General features: G+C 43.3%; 1 protein-coding gene across 5 annotated transcripts in view; it reads left to right on the top strand.

Moving 5' to 3' along the window:
• The window catches only part of RYR3 (ryanodine receptor 3), a 684284-nt gene that overhangs the window by 176930 nt on the left and 482011 nt on the right, over positions 1-25343 (top strand). For all 5 annotated transcript variants that reach the window (XM_044272379.1, XM_044272378.1, XM_044272377.1 and 2 more), the window contains exon 3: positions 757-864. In XM_044272379.1, coding sequence (XP_044128314.1) covers positions 757-864 — 108 coding nt within the window. The remainder of the gene's footprint in view (positions 1-756; positions 865-25343) is intronic.

The raw sequence follows: 25343 nt of genomic DNA, 5'->3' as shown, positions 1-25343 counted from the left end.
ACCAAGGAGATATTAATCACCACAATCCAATACTCCAAAAAAAATTAAAAAAAATACGACAGTTATACTTTAAGAGAACTTCTATCTCTTGGGGTGCTTTGAAGAAGTATTGCTTGATCCTAGAGACCCAATTTAAGCCAAGGTTAGGGATTGTCTGACATTTTGATATTGATGGCCTGCCCTTAATATATCTGATCAGTGGGGGTCTGATTACTGACAATGCCACCGATCAGCTGTTTGAAGAACTCTTTGGTGAGTGCTGTGACCTTCTCGCTGCTCACCAAACCCAGTGCCGTACATTATATGACGGCTGTGCTTGGTATTGCACCTCAGCCCTGGTCACTGGATTAGGACAGAGCTGCATCTAGACAATGTGACGGATGAACATCACATCAATGGCCTAGGAAGAGGCTGCCGTGGCCACCAGAGGAGAGGAACCTGAGGACAGGTCATCAAAATCTCAAACAACCCCTATAAGCTCCTTTTTTAATGCATTTTGATTACACTGAAACACAACAGCCTTGCAGCATTTCCACTGGATTTTGGCCAAAGGAAAAAGAAGTTCCAGAAATGTAAATTGCACACCAGTTAAAAACTGTGTCATGAGGCACCTGACACAAGTGCTTGTATTGTAATAAAGTCTACTGTTTATTGACAATTACTGTATATAACTCTTGCAACTTGCAATTAATTTCTTGAACGTGGTACTCACGTAGTGGCGCTTATTAATGCCGTTTTTGTGTTTTATCTCCACAGTATGTTCCTCCTGACCTTTGCATATGTAATTTTGTGCTGGAGCAGTCCCTTTCTGTCAGGGCCCTTCAAGAAATGCTGGCAAACACAACGGCAAATGGCCAAGAAGGGGTAAGTTTCTTATAACATATCACCAGACCAAACGTCCAATTTAGTTATATAAAAATATATAAATGTCCAATATTCTTTCAGTTATACGGAAATTTTACAGAAACTGTCAATTTTTTTTAATTATATTGAAATATAACTTGCACTAAAGTATTGGTGTGGCTTGGCTTTGAAACGGATAGCATACTGACCATAGAAGTCAGTGGAGCCTTTCATACATTGGATCCGTGTGCCCAATATGAGAATCTCAGCACAGATCCAGTTTTGAGGGTGACTAAAGCCCATTTTATTGACGGGAGTGAGGAAAAAAACAGAAAAATTTGATAATAATTGTTAATTATATAGCGCCAACATATTACATATAATACACTTTACAATTCAAAGTACATCACAGAATGACACACTAATACACAACTCAAACTCTTGGTGTGCCGGCCCAAATGACGATATGAGCAAAGCACAATAGACCCGTGGCCAGATAGGAACTCACTGGATCATATGATGTAGTGAGCTCATGTCATGTGGATTTGACGCGGAATCAGCACCAAGAATGAACAGGTCACATCTTTTTTCTGCATTGAGGTTTCCAAAACTCTAAGCAAAAAAAAATAACTGTGCCCTGTAAATCAACAAACGATTTCCAAGCATTTTCAGCACGGAATCCACAGCACAATCCATGTTGAAAAACCTACTCGTGAACATACCCCTTTTGGCTTTGGCTTCAAAAACAGAATAAAAAACCTGAACGTGTAAGGCCTCATGCACACGGCCGTTGTTTTGGTCCGCATCCGTTGCTTCGTTCCATGGCCTCGCAAAAAATATATAACCTGTCCTATTCTTGTCCGTTTTGTGGAATTGTGAAACGCACACGGACGCCATCCGTGTTTTGCGGATCCGCAATTTTAAGGACCGCAAAACGCACAGTGGTCGTGTGTATGTAGCCTAAGGATTTTGTTGAAGAACTAAAAATCGGTAGCATTCGCGTGCAGAAATCTGCGTGCTTGCCGCCCCATTTAAATGAATAGAACTGATTTTCACTGGTGGAAAATTATGCAACAAAATCTGCAGAGTGTGCAAGCAGCCTAACAAGAGAATGGGTGCTTCGACACCTGATCAACCCATCAGAACTCCTGTTCAATTTGGACCTGATTAGCCAATCAGCCAATTGGGTCTCTCAATTACCATACAGTGTACTGTGCAAGAGCACATGGTTATAAGGGAAAATAATAGCATTCTGAATACAGAATGCATAGTACAATAGCGCTCACCTTAATCCACTTGATCGCGAAGCCGGCATCTCCTTCTGTCTTGATCTTAGCTGTGTGCAGCAACAGGACCTGTGGTGACGTCACTCTGGTCATCACATGATCTTTTACCATGGTGATGGATCATGTGATGACCGGAGTGATATCACCACAGGTCCTGTTGCTGCACAGAGCTAAGATCAAGACAGAAGGAGATGCCGGGTTTTGCGATCAAGTGGATTAAGGGGAGTTAAATTATTATTATTTTTTTTAACCCCTCCAGCGCTATTTTACTATGCATTCTGTATTCAGAATGCTATTATTTTCCCTTATAACCATGTTATAAGGGAAAATAATAATGATCGGGTCCCCATCCCGATCGTCTCCTAGCAACCGTGCGTGAAAATCGCAGCGCATCCGCACTTGCTTGCGGATGCTTGCGATTTTCACGCAACCCTATTCACTTCTATGGGGCCTGCGTTACGTGAAAAACGCAGAATATAGAGCATGCTGCGATTTTCACGCAACGCACAAGTGATGCGTGAAAATCACCGCTCATGTGAACAGCCCCATAGAAATGAATGGGTCGGTATTCAGTGCGGGTGCAATGCGTTCAACTCACACATCGTATCCGCGCGGAATACTCGCCCGTGTGAAAGGGGCCTAAGGGTGCCTTCACACGGGGCACATTTTGTGGCAGAAAATTCTGCGACTGAAAATCTGTTCCATTCATTTGAATCGGGCTGCAATAACATGGATTTCTGCAAGCCCCATTCAGGGGATTGAAACTGATTTTCAGTCTCAGAACGTTATGCCACAAAATCTGCCGGGTGTGAAGGCATCCTAAGGCTGTTTTCACATCTGCACTTCTTAGGCCTCTTTCACACGGGCGTCGCGTGTTAGAGCCGTACAAGATGCGGGTGCGTTGCAGGAAAATGTGAGATTTTTTCGCGCAAGTGCAAAGCGTTTTAATGCGTTTTGCACGCGCGTGAGAAAAATTGCCATGTTTGGTACCCAAACCCGAATCCGGACTTCTTCACAGAAGTTCGAGTTTGGGTTAGGTGTTGTGTAGATTTTATTATTTTCCCTTATAACATGGTTATAAGGGGAAATAATGGCATTCTTAATACAGAATGCTTAGTAAAATGTCCATTGAGGGGTTAAAAATAATAAACAAATTTAACTCACCCCATCCACTTGGTCGAGTAGCAGATCTCCTCTTTCTACTTTCTTCAGGACCTGGCTAAAGGACCTTTGGTGATGTCACTGTGCTGGACCAAGGTGATGGACCATGTGATGAGCGCAGTGACGTCATCAAAGGTCCTTTAGCCAGGTACTGAAGAAAGTAGAAAGAAGAGGAGATCAGCTACGCGACCAAGTGGATGGGGCGAGTTAAATTTGTTTATTATTTTTAACCCCTCAATGGACATTTTACTAAGCATTCTGTATTAAGAATGCTATTATTTTCCCTTATAACCATGTTTTAAGGGAAAATTATAAAGATTAAGTCCCCATCCCGATCGACTCCTAGCAACCAAGTGCGTGAAAATCGCACTGCATCCGCACTTGCACTTTTCACGCAGCCCAATTCACTTATATGGGGCCTGCATTGCGTGAAAAACGCACAATATAAGCTTGCTGCGATTTTCACGCAACGCACAAGTGATGCGTGAAAATCACCGCTCATTTACACAGCCCCATTGAAGTGAATGGGTCCGGATTCAGTGCGGGTGCAATGCGTTCACCTCACCCATTGCACCCGCGCGGAATTTTTGCCCATGTGAAAGGGGCCTTATTCCTGTTCTTCTGCTCCATTATAGGACGAAAATCTTGGATTCGGCACATAGCTGAAGCCAATGAAGCCTAACAGACCCTGTTGACTGTAATGGGATCCGTTAGGCTTCAGGTGAATTTTTTTTAGCAGAGAAAAAAGTCCTGCATGCAGAATTTTTTAACGAATGCCAATGGAGCTTCTGGCACAGATGTGAAAGCAGCCTAAGCTACAATACCGCACACAACCTGTGAACAGATGTAGTACTGTTTTTTTTTCAAGAAATCAGCAATATTTTTCACTTTAATTATTTTAGACAACCCCTACAAGTCATGCTCCGTATCATGGACTAACCTCACTAGCGTCCTCACAACTGTTCCAGAATCTAGTAAGGACCAAACCTACTTATTTTCGGACTATAAGATGCACTTTTAGTAAGAAAAAAAACATTTAAAAAGTGTGTGCATCTTATTGTGTGCAGTCAGGGAGGTCCAGCAGTGCCAGGCCTTCCTGGCTGCCTCCTTACTGATCCGGCAGAGCGCTCGTACAGCACTTTGCTGGATCGGTGAGAGACCTATGCTCCTGCACACCTCTCTCCCTGCCCCACACAGACTATCGCATGTGGAGGAAGAGGAAAGATTCCTTAAAGAAGAGTAGATTTTCAAATATATATTGTAGATTTTAAATTCAGGGCCTACACAGTGAAGACGACAATGTGGAACAAATGACTCATGCATGATCACCAATATCTTTCTTCAGTGCTGGGTAAAAGTGAAAATATTTTATATTTGAAAGAAACATTCACCTTACTATGTTAGTTCCTGCACAGTTCATAGTATGACAGTCTAGAATGGATGATGTAGAGAAGTAACATTGTCATTGGCTTCATTTGATATGCCTAAGCGAGCAGGAGATTCATCTTGCATACAGATTTTTTCACCAGCTGTCCAAACTGGATCTCAGACGCAGTTAACAGATTATCATTTTTACTCATCCTTTCAAGAGCAGCCAAGCCAAGAAAATGGGTAATTTCCCATAGATATATGCTCCTACTGACAGAATGTGGTGAGGACACCGTATCTGTGACTTGGAACTTCCTGTGTTATTTTACCAGTTCCTCCTGGTCACACATCAATAGGAATGCATCTGGTAACAGGAGAAGCTAAGATTGACCATAGACAGACAGTAGATTGCTTGATTTATTTGCTTTGTTAATTTATTTTGTTGGGGGTTTATAAAGTACATAGGTTTTTTTAGTAGTCATTTGTTTTCCTTCAAGGGAAATGGATCCCAAAAGTGGTCAGAAGGTTAAAGCTTTCCTTTGTGAAGGCAGCCAGTTCCAAAAATGGATCTAGAGTACATGCACTGCTCAAACGTTGCTGAAATTACATATACTTGCTTTCAAACTAATGCTGGCCACACACATACAAGTTAATGTACTGTACCTTATGTATTGTGTATGTCCCATTGGCTGTATATTGAGTGGGAGGTTCCTAGCTACTGTTGCTAGCCTGAGCTTGTACCACCTCTTCCTGTCTAGGAGGAAGTTGCTTCAGTCTAGTGTGGGCTGTGGATGAGTAAAGACCTAAGAGCAGAGAAAATAGTAGCAAAGGGAGATGTTTCTCTGTGCATCATAAGCAGTCAGAGCTTCAGTATATGTGCCAGTCCTTGAGGGAAAAGAGTTCACTGAATGAAGCAGAAAGTTCAGCAGTGATACACGGATTGCAGAGCATTTGTCATAGAAAGGTAACACACCTATATTCAGGCTACATACTTCTCTGCATACTGGTGGGAGTAAATAGCTTCCGGGTTCCCCATCTTACCAAAAGGACAGAAAGACACTGTTCAGAGACTGTGCCCAGTGCTTAATGTGCCCAGTGCTTATGTGAGCCATTTATTGAACTGATTCAGTAAAGTACAGTGGAAATGTTGCTTAAAACCTGACCTCATCATTGTGTATAAACCAACACCATCAGCATCACAGTGCATCATTGCCCCAAGTTTCAGGGAACCCTGTCTCACACTTCGAACTCTAACACCACCAAGAGCACCACAAACCAGCATCAGGTAGGAGAATTCCCAAAGCCAGAGAGATCTCCAAAAGGAAGAAAGGTGTGCCCATCTAATAACTGCATGACCCAGGAGAGTGACAGAGTGAGTAACTACGACCTCCATTATTGCCACTACTACAGTTACTATCCTCTCCCCTCCTCTTGGCACACCGCACATGTTAGATAACAGTCAGCCAAACCTGACAATTTTGGTGGGAATGACCAGATCAAATGTGTATTGGGGCTTCCCAACAGTCCCCAACATCTGCTGTCAGAAAGGATGAAAATTATTGCATTTCAGTGGTTTATTCCCTTCTCCCTATTGAAAGTAACATGAATGCTTTGAGTTGAAAGTGCATGTTTATGGTAAAGTCAGGAAAATGGCTTTTAGCAGCACAAGTGATTATCTGACAACTATCTAATGTGTGCTGTATGGCCACCTCAAGTGGCGGAAGGTTTGGTCTACCATATTAGAATATTATGAGTTTATATTATAGTTTTAACTATAGAATCCCTTTAATGTTACTCCTATTGCCCATTCCCTAGACCGGTGTTGGCCAACCTGTGGCTGTCAGGACATGGTGGAAGTTGTAGTTTTAGAGTAGATGGAGAACCACAGGTTAAAGATCGAATACATTAAATGTTACTACAGATTGTTTACTTTAATTGACTTGTAGGTTATTATTTTATTCGTGGGATCATATTTTTATAACTGTTATATAAGCTGTTGTTTATTTTTCATGGAGGTGTCTAACAGCACTCATGTTAAAGCTTTACCTTCTGTCTACTCGCCTTGTTCATAATTCATTAGGACATTTTCAGTCTCTATTTCTCATGAACTCTGGACCAGCAGCATGATGATTTTTTTTTTTTCTATATGTTTGTTTTTCATTTCCTTCTCATTTTGTAAGATTTGTAAGATCTGTTTGCGGTCAATGAGTGGAAGCATTCTTGTTGTATCCTTATCTGTTCTAATGATATCTTTAAATGGATCACAGCTTCCTCTAACTACAAGTTGGGCACCTTTCAGCCTCTGGATACAAACACTAATTTTCCATCTCACGGACAGCAAGAAAAGGGTTTGGAAACTCCCTTTAAATTATCACGACTTTTGAATATTGGATGTTTTCTTCAATGTTTATCAAAGATGATTTATAGTTATGTGCAGAAATATCTCTGTAGCACATGGCAAAGGATTTGTTGGAATGTAAATGCTTTTGAACTTATTCAGATTTACATTAAGAACATCTTTGAGTGTAATCTATCTGCTGACTTACCTCAGTATACAAAAGAAAAAATAATGCCCAATGTGCCCCCCCCCCCCCAAAAAAAATAATAATAATTAAGTGACTGCAACATTATGGAGGGGGGGATTGGCATCAATTTTGGGGCAGTTTACATATTCACAATTAACAATATTCTTATTCTTAGCAACACTGCAGGAGAAATGCTAGCACAGGCTTCCAGTATCCATAGTTTCAGGTGCTGCGCATCTCGTATCTATATGCTGTGAAGATACGAGATGTGCAGCACCTGAAACTACGGATACTGGAAGCCTGTGCTAGCATTTCTCCTGCGGTGTTGCTATCAGTGTGTGAAGAGTGGGAGAAGAGGGTTGCATTGACAATCCAACACAATGGCAGCACATTGAACACATTTTATAAGCTGGTCAGAAACTTGTAAATAACTCATGAAAGAATAAAGTTACGTTAAAACCAAGCACACCATTGTTTTTCTTGTGAAATTCCCAATAAGTTTTATGTGTCACATGACCCTCTTCCTATTGAAAAAACAAAAGTTGGATTCAAAATGGCCGACTTCAAAATGGCCATGGTCACCACCCATCTTGAAAAGTTTCCCCCCTCACATATACTAATGTTCCACAAACAGGAAGTTAATATCACCAACCATTCCCATTTTATTAAGGTGTATCCATATAAATGGCCCACCCTGTAGAATGATCTTTACATAGCAACCAATAGTATTGTTGCTTTCATTTACAACCTACCATAGCAAAGTGAGAAATGAGACCTGATTGGTCATAATGTGCTCATGAGCATTTGTTTTTATTTTTATATTTATGACTTTATTTCACTGATATTTACATGATTGATATTGTTAAAGTGCTGAAGCAGCATAGCTTGCAGTCCTGATTTGTACCTATGACACTGGCTGACCTGTTACATGTGCACTTGGCAGCTGAAGGCATCTGTGTTGGTCCCATGTTCCTATGTGTGCCGCATTGCTGAGAAAAATGGTTTCTTAGTATATGCTAATGAGACTTTAGGAGCAACAGGGCCATTGCTGTTATACCTAGAGGCTCAGATCTTTCTACAATGCGGGCACATATGAACATGGGACCAACACAGATGCCTTCAGCTGCCAAGTGCACATGTAACAGGTCAGCCAGTGTCATAGGTACAAATCTGCTGAGCCGCTGATAATGCCCTTTACGTTTCTGCTGTGATTATTATAAAATGTATTTCCTCTGGATCAACTTGCAGGGTGACAGGCCGAACTGGATGGACAGATGTCTTTTTTCGGCCTTATAAAATATGGTTCTATGTTAATATGTTAAATGTGGTTTCTAAAGTAGAACATTAAGAGGTTTAACATTAATGTAAATATAATGTTAATTACTTGGTATAAATTCTGTCTTTGCAAGCAGGCCAAGCAGGTTTATTGTGTAATAGTAAAATGATCTATTAAGGCAAAGTAACATTCATTCTATTATTTTCTTTTTTTACTTTGATAGCCTAGTGACCTGTCCAGATGGGTATGTTCTTCTCAAAACTCGCACTCAGTTGTTTTTTTTGCATGGGGATTTTGACGATTCGATCACTTTCACTTGAGAGCCCAGCACGTCCTCTATCTCTCTATGCTATATATGATATAGATATTTACACACTCATTGACAAAAAAATACTGCACAGAGAAGGAGTTGTTGGAATGGAACGAAACTGTGAATGTAATGATGATATATGTAAGTGATAACAATATTAGAGCAAAAGGCTAAGATTATTTTGGAAAAGTGTACAATTGAAAGAAGACTAGTACCCTGTTGGGTCACCTCTAGCCTGGATATAAGATGAGATATGGTTGAGCATATGCCGGCTACAGGTTCCGTGTGGTATCCTGCTGCACATTTGGGTCTGTAGATCCTGCAGACTCGTAGGTTGCCAAAGCTGGCTTCCCAGTTGGTCCTGTAAATGCTCGATTGGCAATAAATCTGGACACCAGGCAGGCCAAGGAGATGTTACAATCTGGTGGGGACATTCCTGGGAATTCCTTCCTGTGTGTGGTCAAGCATTATCCTGCTGAAAATGTCAGTTGGAAGCCCTGCCATGAGAGGCGACACACGTGGCCATCCGATGTCCTGCACTGATCACTGAGCTGTTAGTGTCCCTCATATCACTACTAGGGGGGGACGTATGTGATGGCTCCCCAGTTCATCACACCAGCAGTTAAGGCAGTGTGTCACTCCACAGCAATGTCAGGATTGAAACACTCACACAAGGCCTCAATACTCAAACCCAACTCCCAAACATATTGCTTAAGACAATATGATCCAGGTCTGTGTCCATGTCCAGGCAGTTCATGAGTGTCTGTCAATGGCCACATAATGGGCACTTTCCCTTTGCTATGAACCTGTAAATGGTCCGGGCAGAGACAGGGGTGTATAATGAAGATGCCACCTGTGTCTGAATGAAAATGTGGTAGCTGCTCACCCTTGTCAGTGAATCAAATGATCCGCTCTCCCTGTGATCTGTCTGGGCTATCCAGAGCATGCTCGCCAAGTGTGTGTGTGCTCTCACGTAACCAGTGCTCCCAACACCTCCTAAGAACTGGGTCAGAACAGCCTAAATGTCAGGCAATTATTCGAAACGACCATTTTGATTTTCTCAGCCCAATGATGTGCCACCTCTCAAAGTCTGTAAACGGGGCAAAACGTTGCATGCGTCGTACAGGCATGTCTAGCAGTCAGCGATCTCTCACCAAAAGGTACACTAGCCAAAAGTAGCCTTTTAGAGCCTTTTTATATGGCAGTGGGGGAAGTACTTTCAATCCCTCTTGTGGCAAGACCCAGTGTCTAATCGGACCAGGCCTGTTATCATTTACATATCTGCCTGAGACATAACTGCATGCCGAGTTTTGCAGCAATCCAACATTTCACATCTGGGTGCAATGTTTTTTTGTCAATAGGTGCATTTAAAGAGGGCCTTTCATGGTTTTGTATTAATTGCGATAAATACTAGGGGGGTACCCCCCCTTCCCGCTGTTGCTACCACCCTGCCTGATTTTTGAAAATATCGCTCCTGCGCCCCACTGTGCCCCCCACAGTTTTCGCGCTCTGTATGCTAATACTGAGCATCGGTACAGGGAGGAGGAGACGCCAGGGTTTCTCAATGGGCGTCTCCTTCTTGCTGGCTGTGCCCCGGTCCAATCACAGCAGAGAGTGTCACAGCCAGGGAGAAGGAGACAGCCATTGAGAAACTCTGGCGTCTCTTCCTTCCTGTACCGATGCTCAGTATTAACATACTGAGCGCGAAAACTGGGGGGGGGGGGGGGGGGCAACGCGGGGTGTAGGAGCGATATTTAAAAAAATCAGGCAGGGTGGCAGCATCAGCCCCAAGTTCAAGTAAAGGTATTTATCGCAATTAATACAAAACCATGAAAGGTCCTCTTTAATAAAAATGTAAATGTAACCATCTGTCATCGAGGGAACTATAGCTAAACAGACAGTCATGTCAGACTTAAGGATGATATAGATCATAATAGTAGAAGGATCTAAATGAAAATGCATTTATTTAGTTTAGAGCATATACAGGAAGACGTGGCACAGCTGTTTCATAGCACAACTGCCATTTGGTTACGGAGGTGTCACAGGAGCCTGACCCCACCAGTTGGTGGTATATTCTAGTGATGTGTCATGTATGAGACACCCCTTTAATATTTTCTACTTTATGCAGACATACCATATATAAAGGACAGTGTGTACTACTGTGTTAGAAGGCAGATATGTCAGTCTGGAGACAGTGAACAGGGGCAATATTGTGTAATTTTAGGCAGATATTGCATTTTAATACTAAAAAAAAAGTTACTGCTTGGTGGTCCATAGAAAAAACACTAGTTATAAGATAGATAACAAGAGATTTCCAAGCTTTGTCAGTCATGCCTGTCATTCTAACTGATGTAGTATAATTCACCACCTTTAGGGCTCACGCACATGACAGTATGTATATTACAGTCCGAAAATCACCAATCACTGATGACAACCATGTGAATAGGACCTGTTCTATTTTTTTGCAGAACAGATATGCGTTTTTTTGAGGCCCCATTATTCAATGGTTCTGCATCCGGGCAGCAAAAAAAACGGAACGGACATAGACAAAAAATACTTTGTGTGCATGAGCCTTTAATGTGGGTGCTATTCAGGGATTATTGCAAAAGTTAAAGACAAAACACTCATCCCGCTTTATGCCTTTCCAGTCAGTCTCCTAACAACAAGCATGGTTACTTTTAGCCAGGACAACATGATTTTCCACCATGGTAAAAAGTAGAATGTCAACACAGTCACCATGTTCGGAAGATATGAGCTCCCAAGTGAAATGATTGCTCCTCAGTCTGCCCTGTATGGGTTTTCTTCCTTCCTCTGTTCACGGGTTCCTTTTCTTGCTTGTTTAGGTTTTTTCAGATGGACCTGTGTGCTGACTGCTCGTTCTATAATAATCTTTTTCTAACCAGTTTGAAACCTATTTTTTTGAATAGCAGGACATAAACATTTATAGGTTTGCTTACCTTCAATGGCCTGACTCTAAGTTTGAGGTAGAATTAAGCCTCATTCACACATCCGTGATGACTTCTGTGAAAGTATGGTCATTGGTTCATCCATGAAAAATCTGAATTTGGCCCATGTGTCTGTGTTTTGCTTTCTGTTTTTCAGTGTCATCAGTATGCTACAGATATTGTTCAGCTGAAAATTAATTTCCAGAGCATTGCCTACCAGTGGTCCGTAAGAAAAGCACAGACCAAACACAGATGGTATCTGTGTTGTGTCCGTGGTTTTCATGGATCATAGACTTTAATGATGGTATCACAATAGTGCATGTCTCACGGTCAGTGGAAAATCACTGGTGTGTGAATAAACATATTCAAATCATTGGGTAGGCGTGCTGTCCATGATTAATGGACGTGTGAATAAGAACTTACTATCCCAGTCACTTTTTTGATTATCCATATACCACATCTTGCATATATGTGGCTGTGAATTTCACAGATTGCAATGCACAGAGTGAAATCTGTAGCCAAATGTGCATAAAACTATTACACATTTTTTATGTGAAGCCCCAGACTAGGTCTAAAAATTTATTTTTCAACCAGCCCACAAGAAGAAGACTATAGTGGCACATCTGTTCTAAATTATGTTAGCTTATGCTCAAACTTTGGAGCCAATTATTGTATCAAAACCTAGGTATAGCCCAAATCCAAATTGTAGTAGGCACAGTTATCAGTAACACAAGTCTTCACAATTTAACGTTGAGGGACATTTTTCTGAAATTGTTCCATAATATTTTTCATAGATTGATGAACCTCTGCCCATCTTTGCTTCTGAGAGACCCTGCCTCTCTTACACGTTCTTATGCAGCCTTTTGTTGCTCCTGTTCCAACTTTTTGGAGATGCGTTGCTGCCATCAAGTTCTAAATAAGTAAAAAAAAAAAATGAAAATTGTCTCACTTTCAACATGGAATGTGTTCTATGATCTATTGTGAATAAAATATGGGTCTGTGAGATTAGCAAACCATTGTATTCTGCTTTTTTACATTGACTTTTTAGGAATTGGGGGAAGTAGAACACTATTCTATAACAAAAAAGACCATAAATCACCTCTGATTATAATTTTTTTTTCATACTGTAGCTTCCCCGCCTGTACAATTTTTTTATTTTATTAATGTAGTCTTAGGGTCAGGCCATTGTTCTATAATGAACCATTGCTAATGAGACCACAGATTTACAATGGTCCATTTTATGTGTGATGTTTTCTTTTCTAACCACAATATATTTTATTGATCATTCCTCTTGGCTGATATATAAATGTGAACCGAGTCGCATATGAAATTTAGCACATTTTAATATCATCATAAAAGCGAACTACAATGTATTATTGGGTATTTTTTTTAAATATTTGTGATGTAATGAAAATAAGAGGTTATCAGATGACTTTTACAAAGTTTTGTTAACAGGTCTAGACCAAGTGGTTGTTGGCTCTTGCCGAGGCTGGACAACCCCTTTACCGATTGCTACATCTGTGCAGAAACATAAACCTATACTGTGTATAGACACACACGAATAGACATATGAACAGATATACTGTATATATATATATAGACACGTATACTAACATGCTGCACCTCCTCCTCATTGGCTCAATGTGCCTGCTGATGCTGTTGATACTGCCTAGAGATCCTGTTCCTATTGAGTGATCTGCAGAAGACAAGGTGAGGGCGGTGCTGGGCAGCATATTGTGGATTTAACATGCAGGATTTTGTTCAGGCTGTTTGGCACCACAGAGTTGGACAACCCCTTAAACCCCTTCCCTTACCCAAAGTCAGGTTTTTAAAGATGGCACCTGCTTTAAACAGTGCCAATTTTAAACAGCAGATACCTGGGACTAATGTATGTGATCGGCGATAACATTGATCAAAGACATTTAACCCCTCAGATGTCAATTGTGATCATGGTGGCAGAGAGGGCTTTCCCTGTGCTGAGATTGGGAAAGCTGTTCATTTACTGTGGTAGCCTCAGTTAGTGATAGACAAAGATCGGCCTGGACGGTTCGCGAACCCGACCATGCGTTCGTGATCAAATGTTTACGAACCGTGCATTCGCGGCGGGCCCCATTGACTTTAATGGCAGGCGAACCTCAAAAACCTTCAGGTCATATTTGCAGCCACCAAATACTTACTGGAAGTGCACAAATGCACAAGTGCAAGATGTCCTGGACCCCAGGGTATTTGGCAACAAATCACTGCCCAACTAAGTTCAGGAGGTGTGCCATGCACAGCAGGTGTGTCATTTTGCCCTGTTTGACCGCAGAGCTGAAAGCACTGCAGGACTGGTGTGGCTCTTGGCTTCGAATAGGTTCTGAGGAGCTTGGGGGGCACAGCGTAAGAGGCAGTAGCAGTGGAAAAGGAGGAGTTGGCTGAGGAGGAGACGGAGGATGGAGTAGGAGCAGGAGAAGAAGATGCAGGCCTTCATGCAATCCTTGGTGGTAACACCAAATCCACACGGGAGCCACGGGTTACATGCTTGACGGCCGTCAGAAGGTTCACCCAGTGGGCTGTAAAAGATATGTACCTTCCCTGCCCGTGTTTTCTAGACCCTGTGTCTGTGGTCAGATGTATCTTGGCACCGACACTGTGTGCCAGAGATATATTCACTTGCCGCTGAATGTGGCCATATAGCTCTGGGATGCCCTTCTGGGAGAAATATTTCCTTCCGGGGACCTTCCATTGCGCTGTGCCAATGGCCACAAATTTTCTAAAGGCCTCAGAGTCCACCAGTTTATTTGGCAGTAGTTGGTGGGCTAGCGCTTCCGACAAGCTGGCGGTCAGCCGTTGGGCAAGAGGGTTATTTGGCGTCATCAACTTTTTACGCTCAAACATTTGGGCCACGGAAGCCTGCCTTCTGCCAGATGAACGCAACGACAGCACGGTGGAAGGTGGAGTGGAGGACAAATGGGAGGAGACAGGAGAAGGAGAAGAGGCAGGATGTGGAGCGTCGGGAGTGTGGCTTTTTGGGTTCTGATGGTGTTGCTGCAACTGGGCTGGGTGATGGGAGGCCGGGGGCCTTCTTAAGGTGGTCGTCCCTAGGTGAGTGTTGGGCTTACTGTGACGTATGCGTTGACAGCACAGGCTGCAGATGGCAACACTATTGTCTACAGCTGACACATAAAAAAAATCCCATACTTCAGAGCCATGTGCCGGCGTCCTGAGAGTGCCAGAAGTGACCGTGCATGGTGGATGGCATGCTCCAGATACATTTGCAGTCTGCTTTTTACCTCCTGTGCCCTGCGAGCTCTGCCTGCTTCTCCTCCTTCTCTGCTGCTCCGTCTCTCCCTCTGAACTCCCCTCTTCCGGGCACCCAGGTGACGTTTATCGACACTTCATTATCGTTACTATCACCACCACTGACATTTGAGATCTCTGAGAAGGCAGCAACAGTGGGGGACCACCCTCCTTGGGCTGTTCTGGGTACTGTTGTCAGACCGCTGGGTGGCGGCCATTGCTACCTCCTCATCCGATGTCAAGAATGGCTCTGCATCAGTAAGGTCTGAGATTGGATGGGAAAATAATTCCTTTCGAGTTGAGGGGCTATGGGGGTGGTGGTGTATTTGGGGGGTGCACACAGCAGAGAGTGAGGAGGGTGCAGAAGGCTGAGTGAGCCACTCAACGAACTCTGGTGCGCCATTTGGAGTAATCGCACGTGCCTTCTCCAACTTCCCACTTAGGCTCCAGCCTGGTGCATCTGTCCATCCCCTACCACCCTTGCAGAACAGCCTGCCTATTCATCTGCCTGTCATTTTCAAAATGACCCTGTGCCTAAGTCCCTAGAGAAGAGCAGTATTTGTGGAAACAGGTATCTCGCAGGCCTCAATCAATATTTGGTGGAAACAGGTATATCGAACCCCTTAAGCAGTATTTTGTGGAAGCAGGTATATTGCAGGCCTTAATTAATAATTGGTGGAAACGGGTATATCAAACCCCTTAAGCAGTATTTTGTGGAAGCAGGTATATTGCAGGCCTCAATCAATATTTGGTGGAAACAGGTATATCGAACCCCTTAATTTGTATTTTGTGGCAGCAGGTATATCGCAGCCCTCCTTGTGGTCAATGGAACAAGCAATCTGTCAATCACATGTTCAAGTCCCCTATGGGGACTTACTATAAGTGTAAAAAGAAAAAATTAAATCAACCCCTTTCCTCATAATAAAAAAAAAAACAATATAAAATTTAAGATCATTAGCATCACCACGTCCAAAAATTCCCAAATTATTACAGTATTTATCCCTTATGATGAAGACTATAGTGGAAAAAAAGAATCAAAATGACCCATTTTTTTTTTTTTGCTTCTTAATCTCCACCCAAAAAAAAAATGTGACTAAAAAGCGATCAAACAGTCATACACACACCAGAATGGTATCAATAAAGACTATAGATCACCCTGCAAAAATGAGCAAAAAAAGTTATGGGGGTCAAAATATGGCGATGGAAAGAAAAAATTCAATGTATGGTATCAATGTAATTATACTGACCCAGAGAATGAAAGTATAGGAAAAACAATAAAAATGAAAACCTATGGCAGAATTGCATTAATTTTCAATTCTATACGGTTTGGAATTTTTATGCAATATCAAATGGTGCCTTTAGAAGGTCCAGCAAATAAACATGTTCTCCTATGGCTGTGACTGGAAGAATAAAAATCTTATGGCTCTGAGAAGGCAGGAAGTCTTGGACAGTGGCATGCCTCCAATGGAGGCAGGACATGTAGCTGCTATGGGACCTGTAGGGAACAGGGGCTTGCAGTTTACCAAAGACCACATGTAAAACTACCAAACCACAGGGGAAAACACATGAGGCTCACGGTGGGCCGATGGGCGCAATAGTTCATGTACTCACGGTTAGCAGATGCCTCCCTGGGCAGGCATACAGTGGATGGGAAGACAGCACAAAATCTTCCAGGGCACTCTCGGTTGCAGGGAACACCAGCCAGATGGAAGTTGAGGTGCCCTTGATGGTAATTGGTGCTAGGTGCTTTTGCGGCTGGGCCCCTGTGTTCGTGACTCCAGCACCGTTCGGTGCAAATGTTGAGAGTAGTAGTAAGAATCAGGAGTCTGTTGTTGTAAACCAGTTGAACATTTACTGAAGAATCAATAGTCTCTGGACAGTTGGTACAGTTCATCAATGGAAAGCATTTTGCATAGCATAAGTAATAATTTGTTGACTTGTAATCCTATTATCAGGCAATGGCAGTTGTCAATGGAGGGATTCTTCTAATGCTGATACTTTACAGGCAAGGATCCCGGTGGTAATCCTAATTTCCCTCTTTACAGCGCTCTGGTACTAAAGATGCTAATATATATTGTGGTAAGGTGAACAGAAAAGTGCATGGTAGAGTCCTGGAAGGGGTGTATATACCACCCAGCTTCCTCAACTGGGTGAGGTAAATAAAAGCCAGAAGGTTAAAATGGTCTCAGCAATGTGTAGGTTGCTGAGACAGTTTTGTTAAGTTTATTGGCTGGATTTTATTGGACTGGGAGAAGGTAGGATTGGTAGAGGGACCTCCCCAGTCCACCCCATTTCGGGACAGGTTTTTCCCTAGCCTGAGGGATCCCAGCTCAAGCCAGCTGGGATCATCAAGTGGAAATAAAGCACAGTCCAGGCTGTCAGTCTGAGGAGAGTAATGCCTGGAGAAAGTCTGGGAAGCTGGCTGCCCCGCTAGAGAAGCCGAGATCTCTGTGTGAACGGTGTTCAATAGGTGAGTTAGGAACTTCACTGTATTAGCCAGAGCCCAGACGGGCAGGTGTTTATTTTAGTTTAGTTTATGTTTTGTGGTGTTGGACCTTCACCTTACCCAGTGGATTATAACTGGGGTTGCCTGTATTGCCAGAGTGTGATAAATAAAGCAGCATTTGGACTTTAACCCTGTGGTCTGCAAGAGAATCTGTCATCGCCGCCCAACCTGAGAGTGTAACCCCTTACAATATATATGGTTATTATGAGCTATCCTTTAAGGGCGATCTTGTGGCAGGCAAACACATCTGCTTCATTATTTGCAGGATACTCTTATAAATAGGTTTTTCCACTATGACATGGAAGGCTTGTGTAGTGGCTAAGAACAATTTTTGCCTTAACCATCCATTTGTGTCGAGGCACTCAGAAAGCTACTCCTGGTCACTTGTGCTAATGAGGTCCATAAGCTTAAGTTTAGCTGTTACCCTCGCTAGTCTCTCTGCATCTTGGTGTATAGACTTACTGTCTGGTGCTTGGTTTCTCTAGATATCTTCCCCAGGCTTGATCAGGGCCCAGAGGAAAGGAACACAGCTACACGAAGACTTTAGCCTGCCTCTCCTCCATGAACTTGCTTCTCCTTACTCTGACTACATTCTAGAAGTGCTAGACACACTTCACTATATATATTATGTGGTGCCAGCACCACCTAGGGGCGAATGGATGTGAATTAACTTGCCAGCCAGATAATAAAGAATACTATACGTTGGAATTCAATACATATATATTCAGATGTTTGAAGTGTCCCATTTACACACATATGTGGGACGCTGCACCCACTCCCTAATTACATTCAATGCAAGCTCCCATTTAGAGTCCCTGTCATCAGCGCAGAAAGCTAAAGGATCTTTGATGATGTCATCACAGGTTGTGTACCATCTAGTAAAAGAACTGCACTGCACTGAGGGTGGTGTAGTTCCCAGGTTAGAAAGGTGTATCTGCCATGACCTGTGATTACATCATCACAGGTCCCTCAACCTCCAACAGCATGGAGAAAAACCTCAAGATAAACTCTACATTGAGACTTGAATGGGGTGGTAAAAAGAAATGTCCTTCCCTTTTCTCTTCATTTGCCCCCCCCCCCCCCCCCCCATTCCCTTTTTCAGCTCATCAATTCTTATACCTCAAAAGTTCTACACTATACATTATAATTATGTACCTCATATCTCACATATATATATATATATATATATATATGTATATATATATATATACTCAATATATACTACTGCAGACAGCTACTGTACAACTACAGTACCTCATGTACCTCACAGTGACCATAATGTATAATGACCACATACTAATATGTGAGATACGAGGTATTATAGATGTAGTGTGTACAGATATATAGTATATAAAGCAGTGTTCTTATGAGGTACAAGCTGTAATTTATAGCTTGTACCTGTCAATACACTGCTATATATACTATATACCTGTACACACTGCATCTATTATACCTCTTACCTCACATATTAGTACACTGTTAGATATACTATATGTACACAAAACCTCATACCTCTCATATCAGCACACTGCTGTATATACTACATATAGAAAGATAGATAAATATACTATATACAGATATAGTATATACAGCAGTGTACTGATATGAGGTATGAGATATTGTTATGTCAGCAGGTCCACACTCCACTAACTAGCAATACTCTGGAGAGGCGTGACTAAGCAACTTCCTGGTCTTCACTAGAGCCTCTGATGGTGAGGATAGGCTTGGGCCGTTAGGGTAGTTCCCAGGTGCCACTCCAGAGAAGTCCCAGAGTCAGTGGCAGCTGACCAGGCGGTCAAAGATACCAGTGCAAGCACCAAGGGGAAGTATGTGGTCAGGAAGTCCAAATTCAGGGCAGGCAGCGATCAAGCAAGTCCATAAAACAAAGTCCAAGAAAAGCAGAACTCCAACAACACCTTCACGCTAGTGACCATGGCTGGGGAGACAGAGGGCGTGTACGTGCTGCCTCATAAGGAAGGAGAGACACACCCATGCAAGGCTTAACAAATTAGTACAGGACTCAAGCAGGAAGTAAGCTCTGGCATGGCAGCAGGAGGGAAAGTGGGAGCCCCGTGCCTGCAGGTAGGGGCTGCAGCGCCGGCATGGACCATGGGGCTAACAGTTATAACAGATGCAGTGTGTACAGATATATAGTATATAAAGCAGTGTACTAATATGTGAGGTACGAGGTATAATAGATGCAGTGTGTACAGATATATAGTATATACAGCAGTGTACTGATATGTGAGGTACGAGGAATAATAAATGCAGTGTGTACGGATATATGGTATATACAGCAGTATACTGATATGTGAGGTACGAGGTATAATAGATGCAATGTGTACAGATATATAGTATATCCAGTAATGTACTGATATGTGAGGTACGAGGTGTAATAGATGCAGTGTGTACAGATATATTATATATACAGCAGTGTTCTGATATGTGAGGTACGAGGTATAATAAATGCAGTGTGTGCAGATATATAGTATATCCAGCAGTGTACTGATATGTAAGGTACGAGGTGTAATAGATGCAGTGTGTACAGATATATAGTATATACAGCAGTGTTCTGATATGTGAGGTACGAGGTATAATAGATGCAGTGTGTACAGATATATAGTATCTACAGCAGTGTACTGATATGTAAGGTATGAGGTATAATAGATGCAGTGTGTACAGGTATATAGTATATACAGCAGTGTACTGATATGTGAGGTACGAGGTATAATAGATGCAGTGTGTTCAGGTATATAGTATATACAGCAGTGTACTGATATGTGAGGTACGAGGTATAATAGATGCAGTGTGTACAGGTATATAGTATCTACAGCAGTGTACTGATATGTGAGGTACGAGGTATAATAAATGCAGTGTGTGCAGATTTATAGTATATACAGCAGTCTTCAGTTCAGTCGCTGTACGGATTTTGGAAAGAGAAAATACTGCAGCATGCTCCGGTATTTTCTCTGTCCAAAACTCAAGAACACTTGCCGGAATGCCGGATCCGGCGTTATTTTCCTGCGATGGAACTGCCCGCACTTCATGGTGGCATTTATTTGGTGCTGTTGGTGAAATATTGTGTGCTGCATTGTGATTTTTTTATTTTTATGGTGAAGGTAAGGAGGTACATAATTTGGCAATGCACGCCGGTATCAGGCTGATAAGAACCATTTGGCCCATCTAGTCTGCCCAATATACTGAATACTTTAATAGCCCCTGGCCCTATCTTATATGATGGATAGCCTTATGCCTATCCCATGCTTGCTTAAACTCCTTCACTGTATTTGCAGCTACCACTTCTGATGCTGCTGGGAGGCGATTTGAGCTTTATCATGGTATTTGTTGCTGTTGAGGAGGGTAATGTATGTCCCTGACCACGTAATTAGACTTTTTTGTTTTACACTTTTATTGCCTTTTTTGTATTGATGGTTTACATAGGGGCATGACCAAGTAAAGCAAAAGTCACCTCCACAGTGTGCACTGCGCACTATTATTTCTATGTCATATCATATCTGCAGGCAGTGTCAGACTAGGGTGCCTAGGGCCCACCAGTAAAATCTAATTCGGGGGCCCACCGTACAGATACATTCAAATATTACCTGCTCACACAGCAGCAAGATGCTACCAGATGATTGAATATGGGGGTCCCTGCAGGGGGAGAGGAGGACACTGGTAGCTTCCTCTATACCTAGATGTCTCCTCCGCTCTGATCGGGTCTATAATAATAAACTGGGGAGTTTCTATAATAATCTATCACGGTTTTTTATATGAACACAGGCTGGTTAAGGTGCTGTACATTGAATATAGTGCAGTAAGTCTACTGTGTTATGTGCCTCTTGTGCAGGGGTGGGAGACTAGGGGCCACCTTGCTCAGGGGCCCACCGGGGGATTCGACTGTACCCCTGTGGGCCAGTCTGAGCCTGTGTGCTGGTGGGGTTTGTGCCGGGGCTGTTTTATAATCCCAGTCCGGCCCTGATGGCACGCTATATAACACTGAGCAGCAATGTATGTATTCAACTGAACCACCCCCAAAATACCCATCCTATAATTTATTTTTTTCACTTCAGGAGGCCGGCACCTGGCAGCAGCTGAGGGGTACAGGCAACTGCCCCATAAATGCCATCTGAAAACAGAGACTGAACTGTGCACATGATCCCTGCTGCAGGTGGCGTCCTGACTGGGGGCGGGGCTTCCCCTCAGGTGAAGCTCCGCCCAGGATCTCTCAGGTGCCGCACCTACAGGTGTGTTCTCAGGTAGAGCAGCAGTTTCTGAGGAATTTTACCACAGAATTGCCACAAGTCTCTCAGAGGTTCCTGCAGACGTCGTGAGGAAGTGGATGTGCATTTCCAGTCAGTTCCTTCCTAATGTCCTGGGAAATCTGTATTTCTGGTCAGACTCCTGGAATTGCTGAGAGACTTTCCTGTGTAACTGTGGCTGAGAGACGTCTAACATGTATTATTACCACAGTCAGTATTCATTTATCAGGTAGGTCCTGTACAACTTACCTCTTGTCCTATACCAGGGGTGGTCACTGCTGTCTGCGGACATTACACCCACCAGCTCCTGTGCTAAACCATCACCTGCATGGTGGAGGCCATTACTGGTCATATAGCTGAGACCTGCACCTCCATAATGTGACTGCAGCTGTGACCCCCCGATAATGTGTGACTGCAGCTGTGACCCCCCCCCCCCCGATAATATGTGACTGCAGCTGTGACCCCCCCCCCCCCGATAATATGTGACTGCAGCTGTGACCCCCCGATAATATGTGACTGCAGCTGTGACAGCCCAATAATATGTGACTGCAGCTGTGACCCCCCCGATAATATGTGACTGCAGCTGTGACCCCCCCGATAATATGTGACTGCAGCTGTGACACCCCGATAATATGTGACTGCAGCTGTGACCCCCCCCGATAATATGTGACTGCAGCTGTGACCCCCCGATAATATGTGACTGCAGCTGACACCCCAAAAATATGTGACTGCAGCTGTGACACCTGCCCCCTGATAATATGTGACTGCAGCTGTGACCCCCCGATATGTGACTGCAGCTGTGACCCCCCGATAATATGTGACTGCAGCTGTGACCCCCTGATAATATGTGACTGCAGCTGTGACCCCCCCGATAATGTGACTGCAGCTGTGACCCCCCCGATAATGTGACTGCAGCTGTGACCCCCCCGATAATATGTGACTGCAGCTGTGACCCCCGATAATATGTGACTGCAGCTGTGACCCCCTGATAATATGTGACTGCAGTGGTGACCCCCTGATAATATGTGACTGCAGCGGTGACCCCCTGATAATATGTGACTGCAGTGGTGACCCCCTGATAATATGTGACTGCAGCTGTGACCCCCGATAATATGTGACTGCAGCTGTGACCCCTGATAATTTGTGACTGCAGCTGTGACCCCCGATAATATGTGACTGCAGCTGTGACCCCCTGATAATTTGTGACTGCAGCTGTGACACCCCGATAATATGTGACTGCAGCTGTGACCCCCCGATAATGTGACTGCAGCTGTGACCCCCTGATAATATGTGACTCCAGCTGTGACCCCCTGATAATATGTGACTGCAGCTGTGACCCCCCGATAATATGTGACTGCAGCTGTGACACCCCGATAATGTGACTGCAGCTATGACACCCCGATAATGTGACTGCAGCTGTGACCCCCTGATAATATGTGACTGCAGCTGTGACACCCCGATAATATGTGACTGCAGCGGTGACCCCCTGATAATATGTGACTGCAGCTGTGACACCCCGATAATATGTGACTGCAGCTGTGAGACCCCGATAATGTGACTGCAGCTGTGAGACAGACCCTGCACCTCTGATAACATGTGACAGAGAGAGAGTAACTGTCCCTCCTACAGTCTTAGTTGTGAGAAATAACCCCCTTTTCGATAGTGGCATGGGTGACACTGTCAGAGTTTCTCTTTACTGACCCTGCAGTGTACCGAGACCCTAGGGGCACATTTACTAAGACCGGGTTTTTACACCCGTCCTGGTTTCCTCCTTGTGCTGCCATAAGATTAGTCTAATTCACCACGAGGCATGACCCTTATTTACGACTAGGTGCATCTGTAGCAGTCCTTAAAAGCTACACCAGCCCCAGGCATAAAAGTTGGAGTCCCGGCCCCCAAAATGTCCCTGTCATGCCAAATAGTAAAATAGAAAGAAGTCCCTTAGTAAATGTGCCCCAGTGGAAGTCATTTATTAAAGCTCGTCTGGCATAAAAATAGTCGCAAAAGGCTTTTTTTGCTACTATTTTAACGCCTGTGCGACAATATTTTGTCACATGGGCGTTTCTACACCAAGTATGACAGATGGGGGTGGAGTGGGGGCACCAGGGTCTGGAACTTTGACCCCCTCATTTTTAAAACTTTTTCGCTGGCATAGTTTTTCATCCATGCGCAGGGACTGCCATATACTGTATGCACCTAATTCATAGGAAGGCACACACCTCGTCATAAATTAGCTGTATACTACGGCAGCACCGGGAGGACAACGAAGACAGCATAAAAAGCTGTCTTAGTAAATGTCCCCCCAACCAGTTTAAGGTCTTTAGCCTTCAATAAAGAACCATGACTTCCACATAACACGCACCGCAGCTCTTACATTTGGTTAGCTTTTTTGTGCATCTTTGAAACCCTTCCCATGGCACTGACTAGAGCTGAGCTGTCAGAAGGAAAGTGGCGATGCAGACTTTTTAATCTGTGCATTTAATTGGTGTGTTGCAGACCTAGTGGCAAGAAAGGACCCTCGGGGCAGTGTGCAGCGTGGACTGTCGCTCATTTTAGTGTTGGCTGCAAAGATGAGACAATCCTGCTGAGTGTGCACAGCGGAGATCTCTATCCTGTTGGCAGGATTGCATTCCATTAACTCCCTTCCTCCTGTGATCAATCAATACACATTCCCTTTAATTGTGTATTTTTTATTTAATTTTATTTTTTTCTTTAGAAAAATTGTATTACTGACATTTTTTTTATTCTGTCAAAATTACCGTATAGCATATGATAATTGATCAGTTTACCCCAAATCTAAAAAGCATATACTAGAAAAACGGATTTGGAAAGAGACATTTTGGTAATATTTTTGATGTAGCTGCCATTTTGGATCTCAAGCTGTGGACTATTTTACATTTTGCCCCATTCTGACTGGGAACGCACCCAAAAGGTCAATAAACTGTCTCTTCTGATATATAGTTGAATAAACCCGCCCTTTTTTATTCTGATTTGCAGGGCTCTTCATATTGCTTATCACAAATCCTCATCCTCATCAACTTGCAGGATATCAGGCCGGACTGGATGGACTAATGTCTTTTCCCGGCCTTGTATACTGTTACAAACACCCTGTGTAAACCAGTGACCAGTCAGCGTAAGAAGTCAACCTTTATTTTTCAGAAACAAGTGCATAACAATTGCAACCTGAAATGTGGTTGTTTTCCAATAGCATTTTTTTATGTGCTAAATGTTGGGCTTGTCACACTTCAGAAAATGTTAAAAGGGTTTTCCAAGAACTTTATACTGATGACCTATCTTTTGGATAGCTCATCAGTATCTGATTGGTGGGGGTCTGACACCTGAGACCCCCACCGATCAGCTGTTTGAGAAGGTACCTGAGCTTGCAGTAGCACCATAGCTTTCTCCCTGCTCACCAAGCACAGTGCCGTCCATTTGATAACGGCTGCACTTGGTATCGCAGCTCAGTACCATTCACCTCAATTGGGCTGAGCTGCGCCTAGGCCATGTGACTGATAAACGTGACGTCACATGAGCTGTGGAAAGCTGCGAAAAGGCTGTAGTGCTCCTGCAAGCGCCGATGCCTTC

Source organism: Bufo gargarizans, chromosome 11, assembly GCF_014858855.1.
Source record: "Bufo gargarizans isolate SCDJY-AF-19 chromosome 11, ASM1485885v1, whole genome shotgun sequence".
Lineage (NCBI taxonomy): Eukaryota > Metazoa > Chordata > Amphibia > Anura > Bufonidae > Bufo > Bufo gargarizans.
Note: the sequence above shows the minus strand (reverse complement) of the source record. Positions and strands in the feature narration are given on the sequence as shown.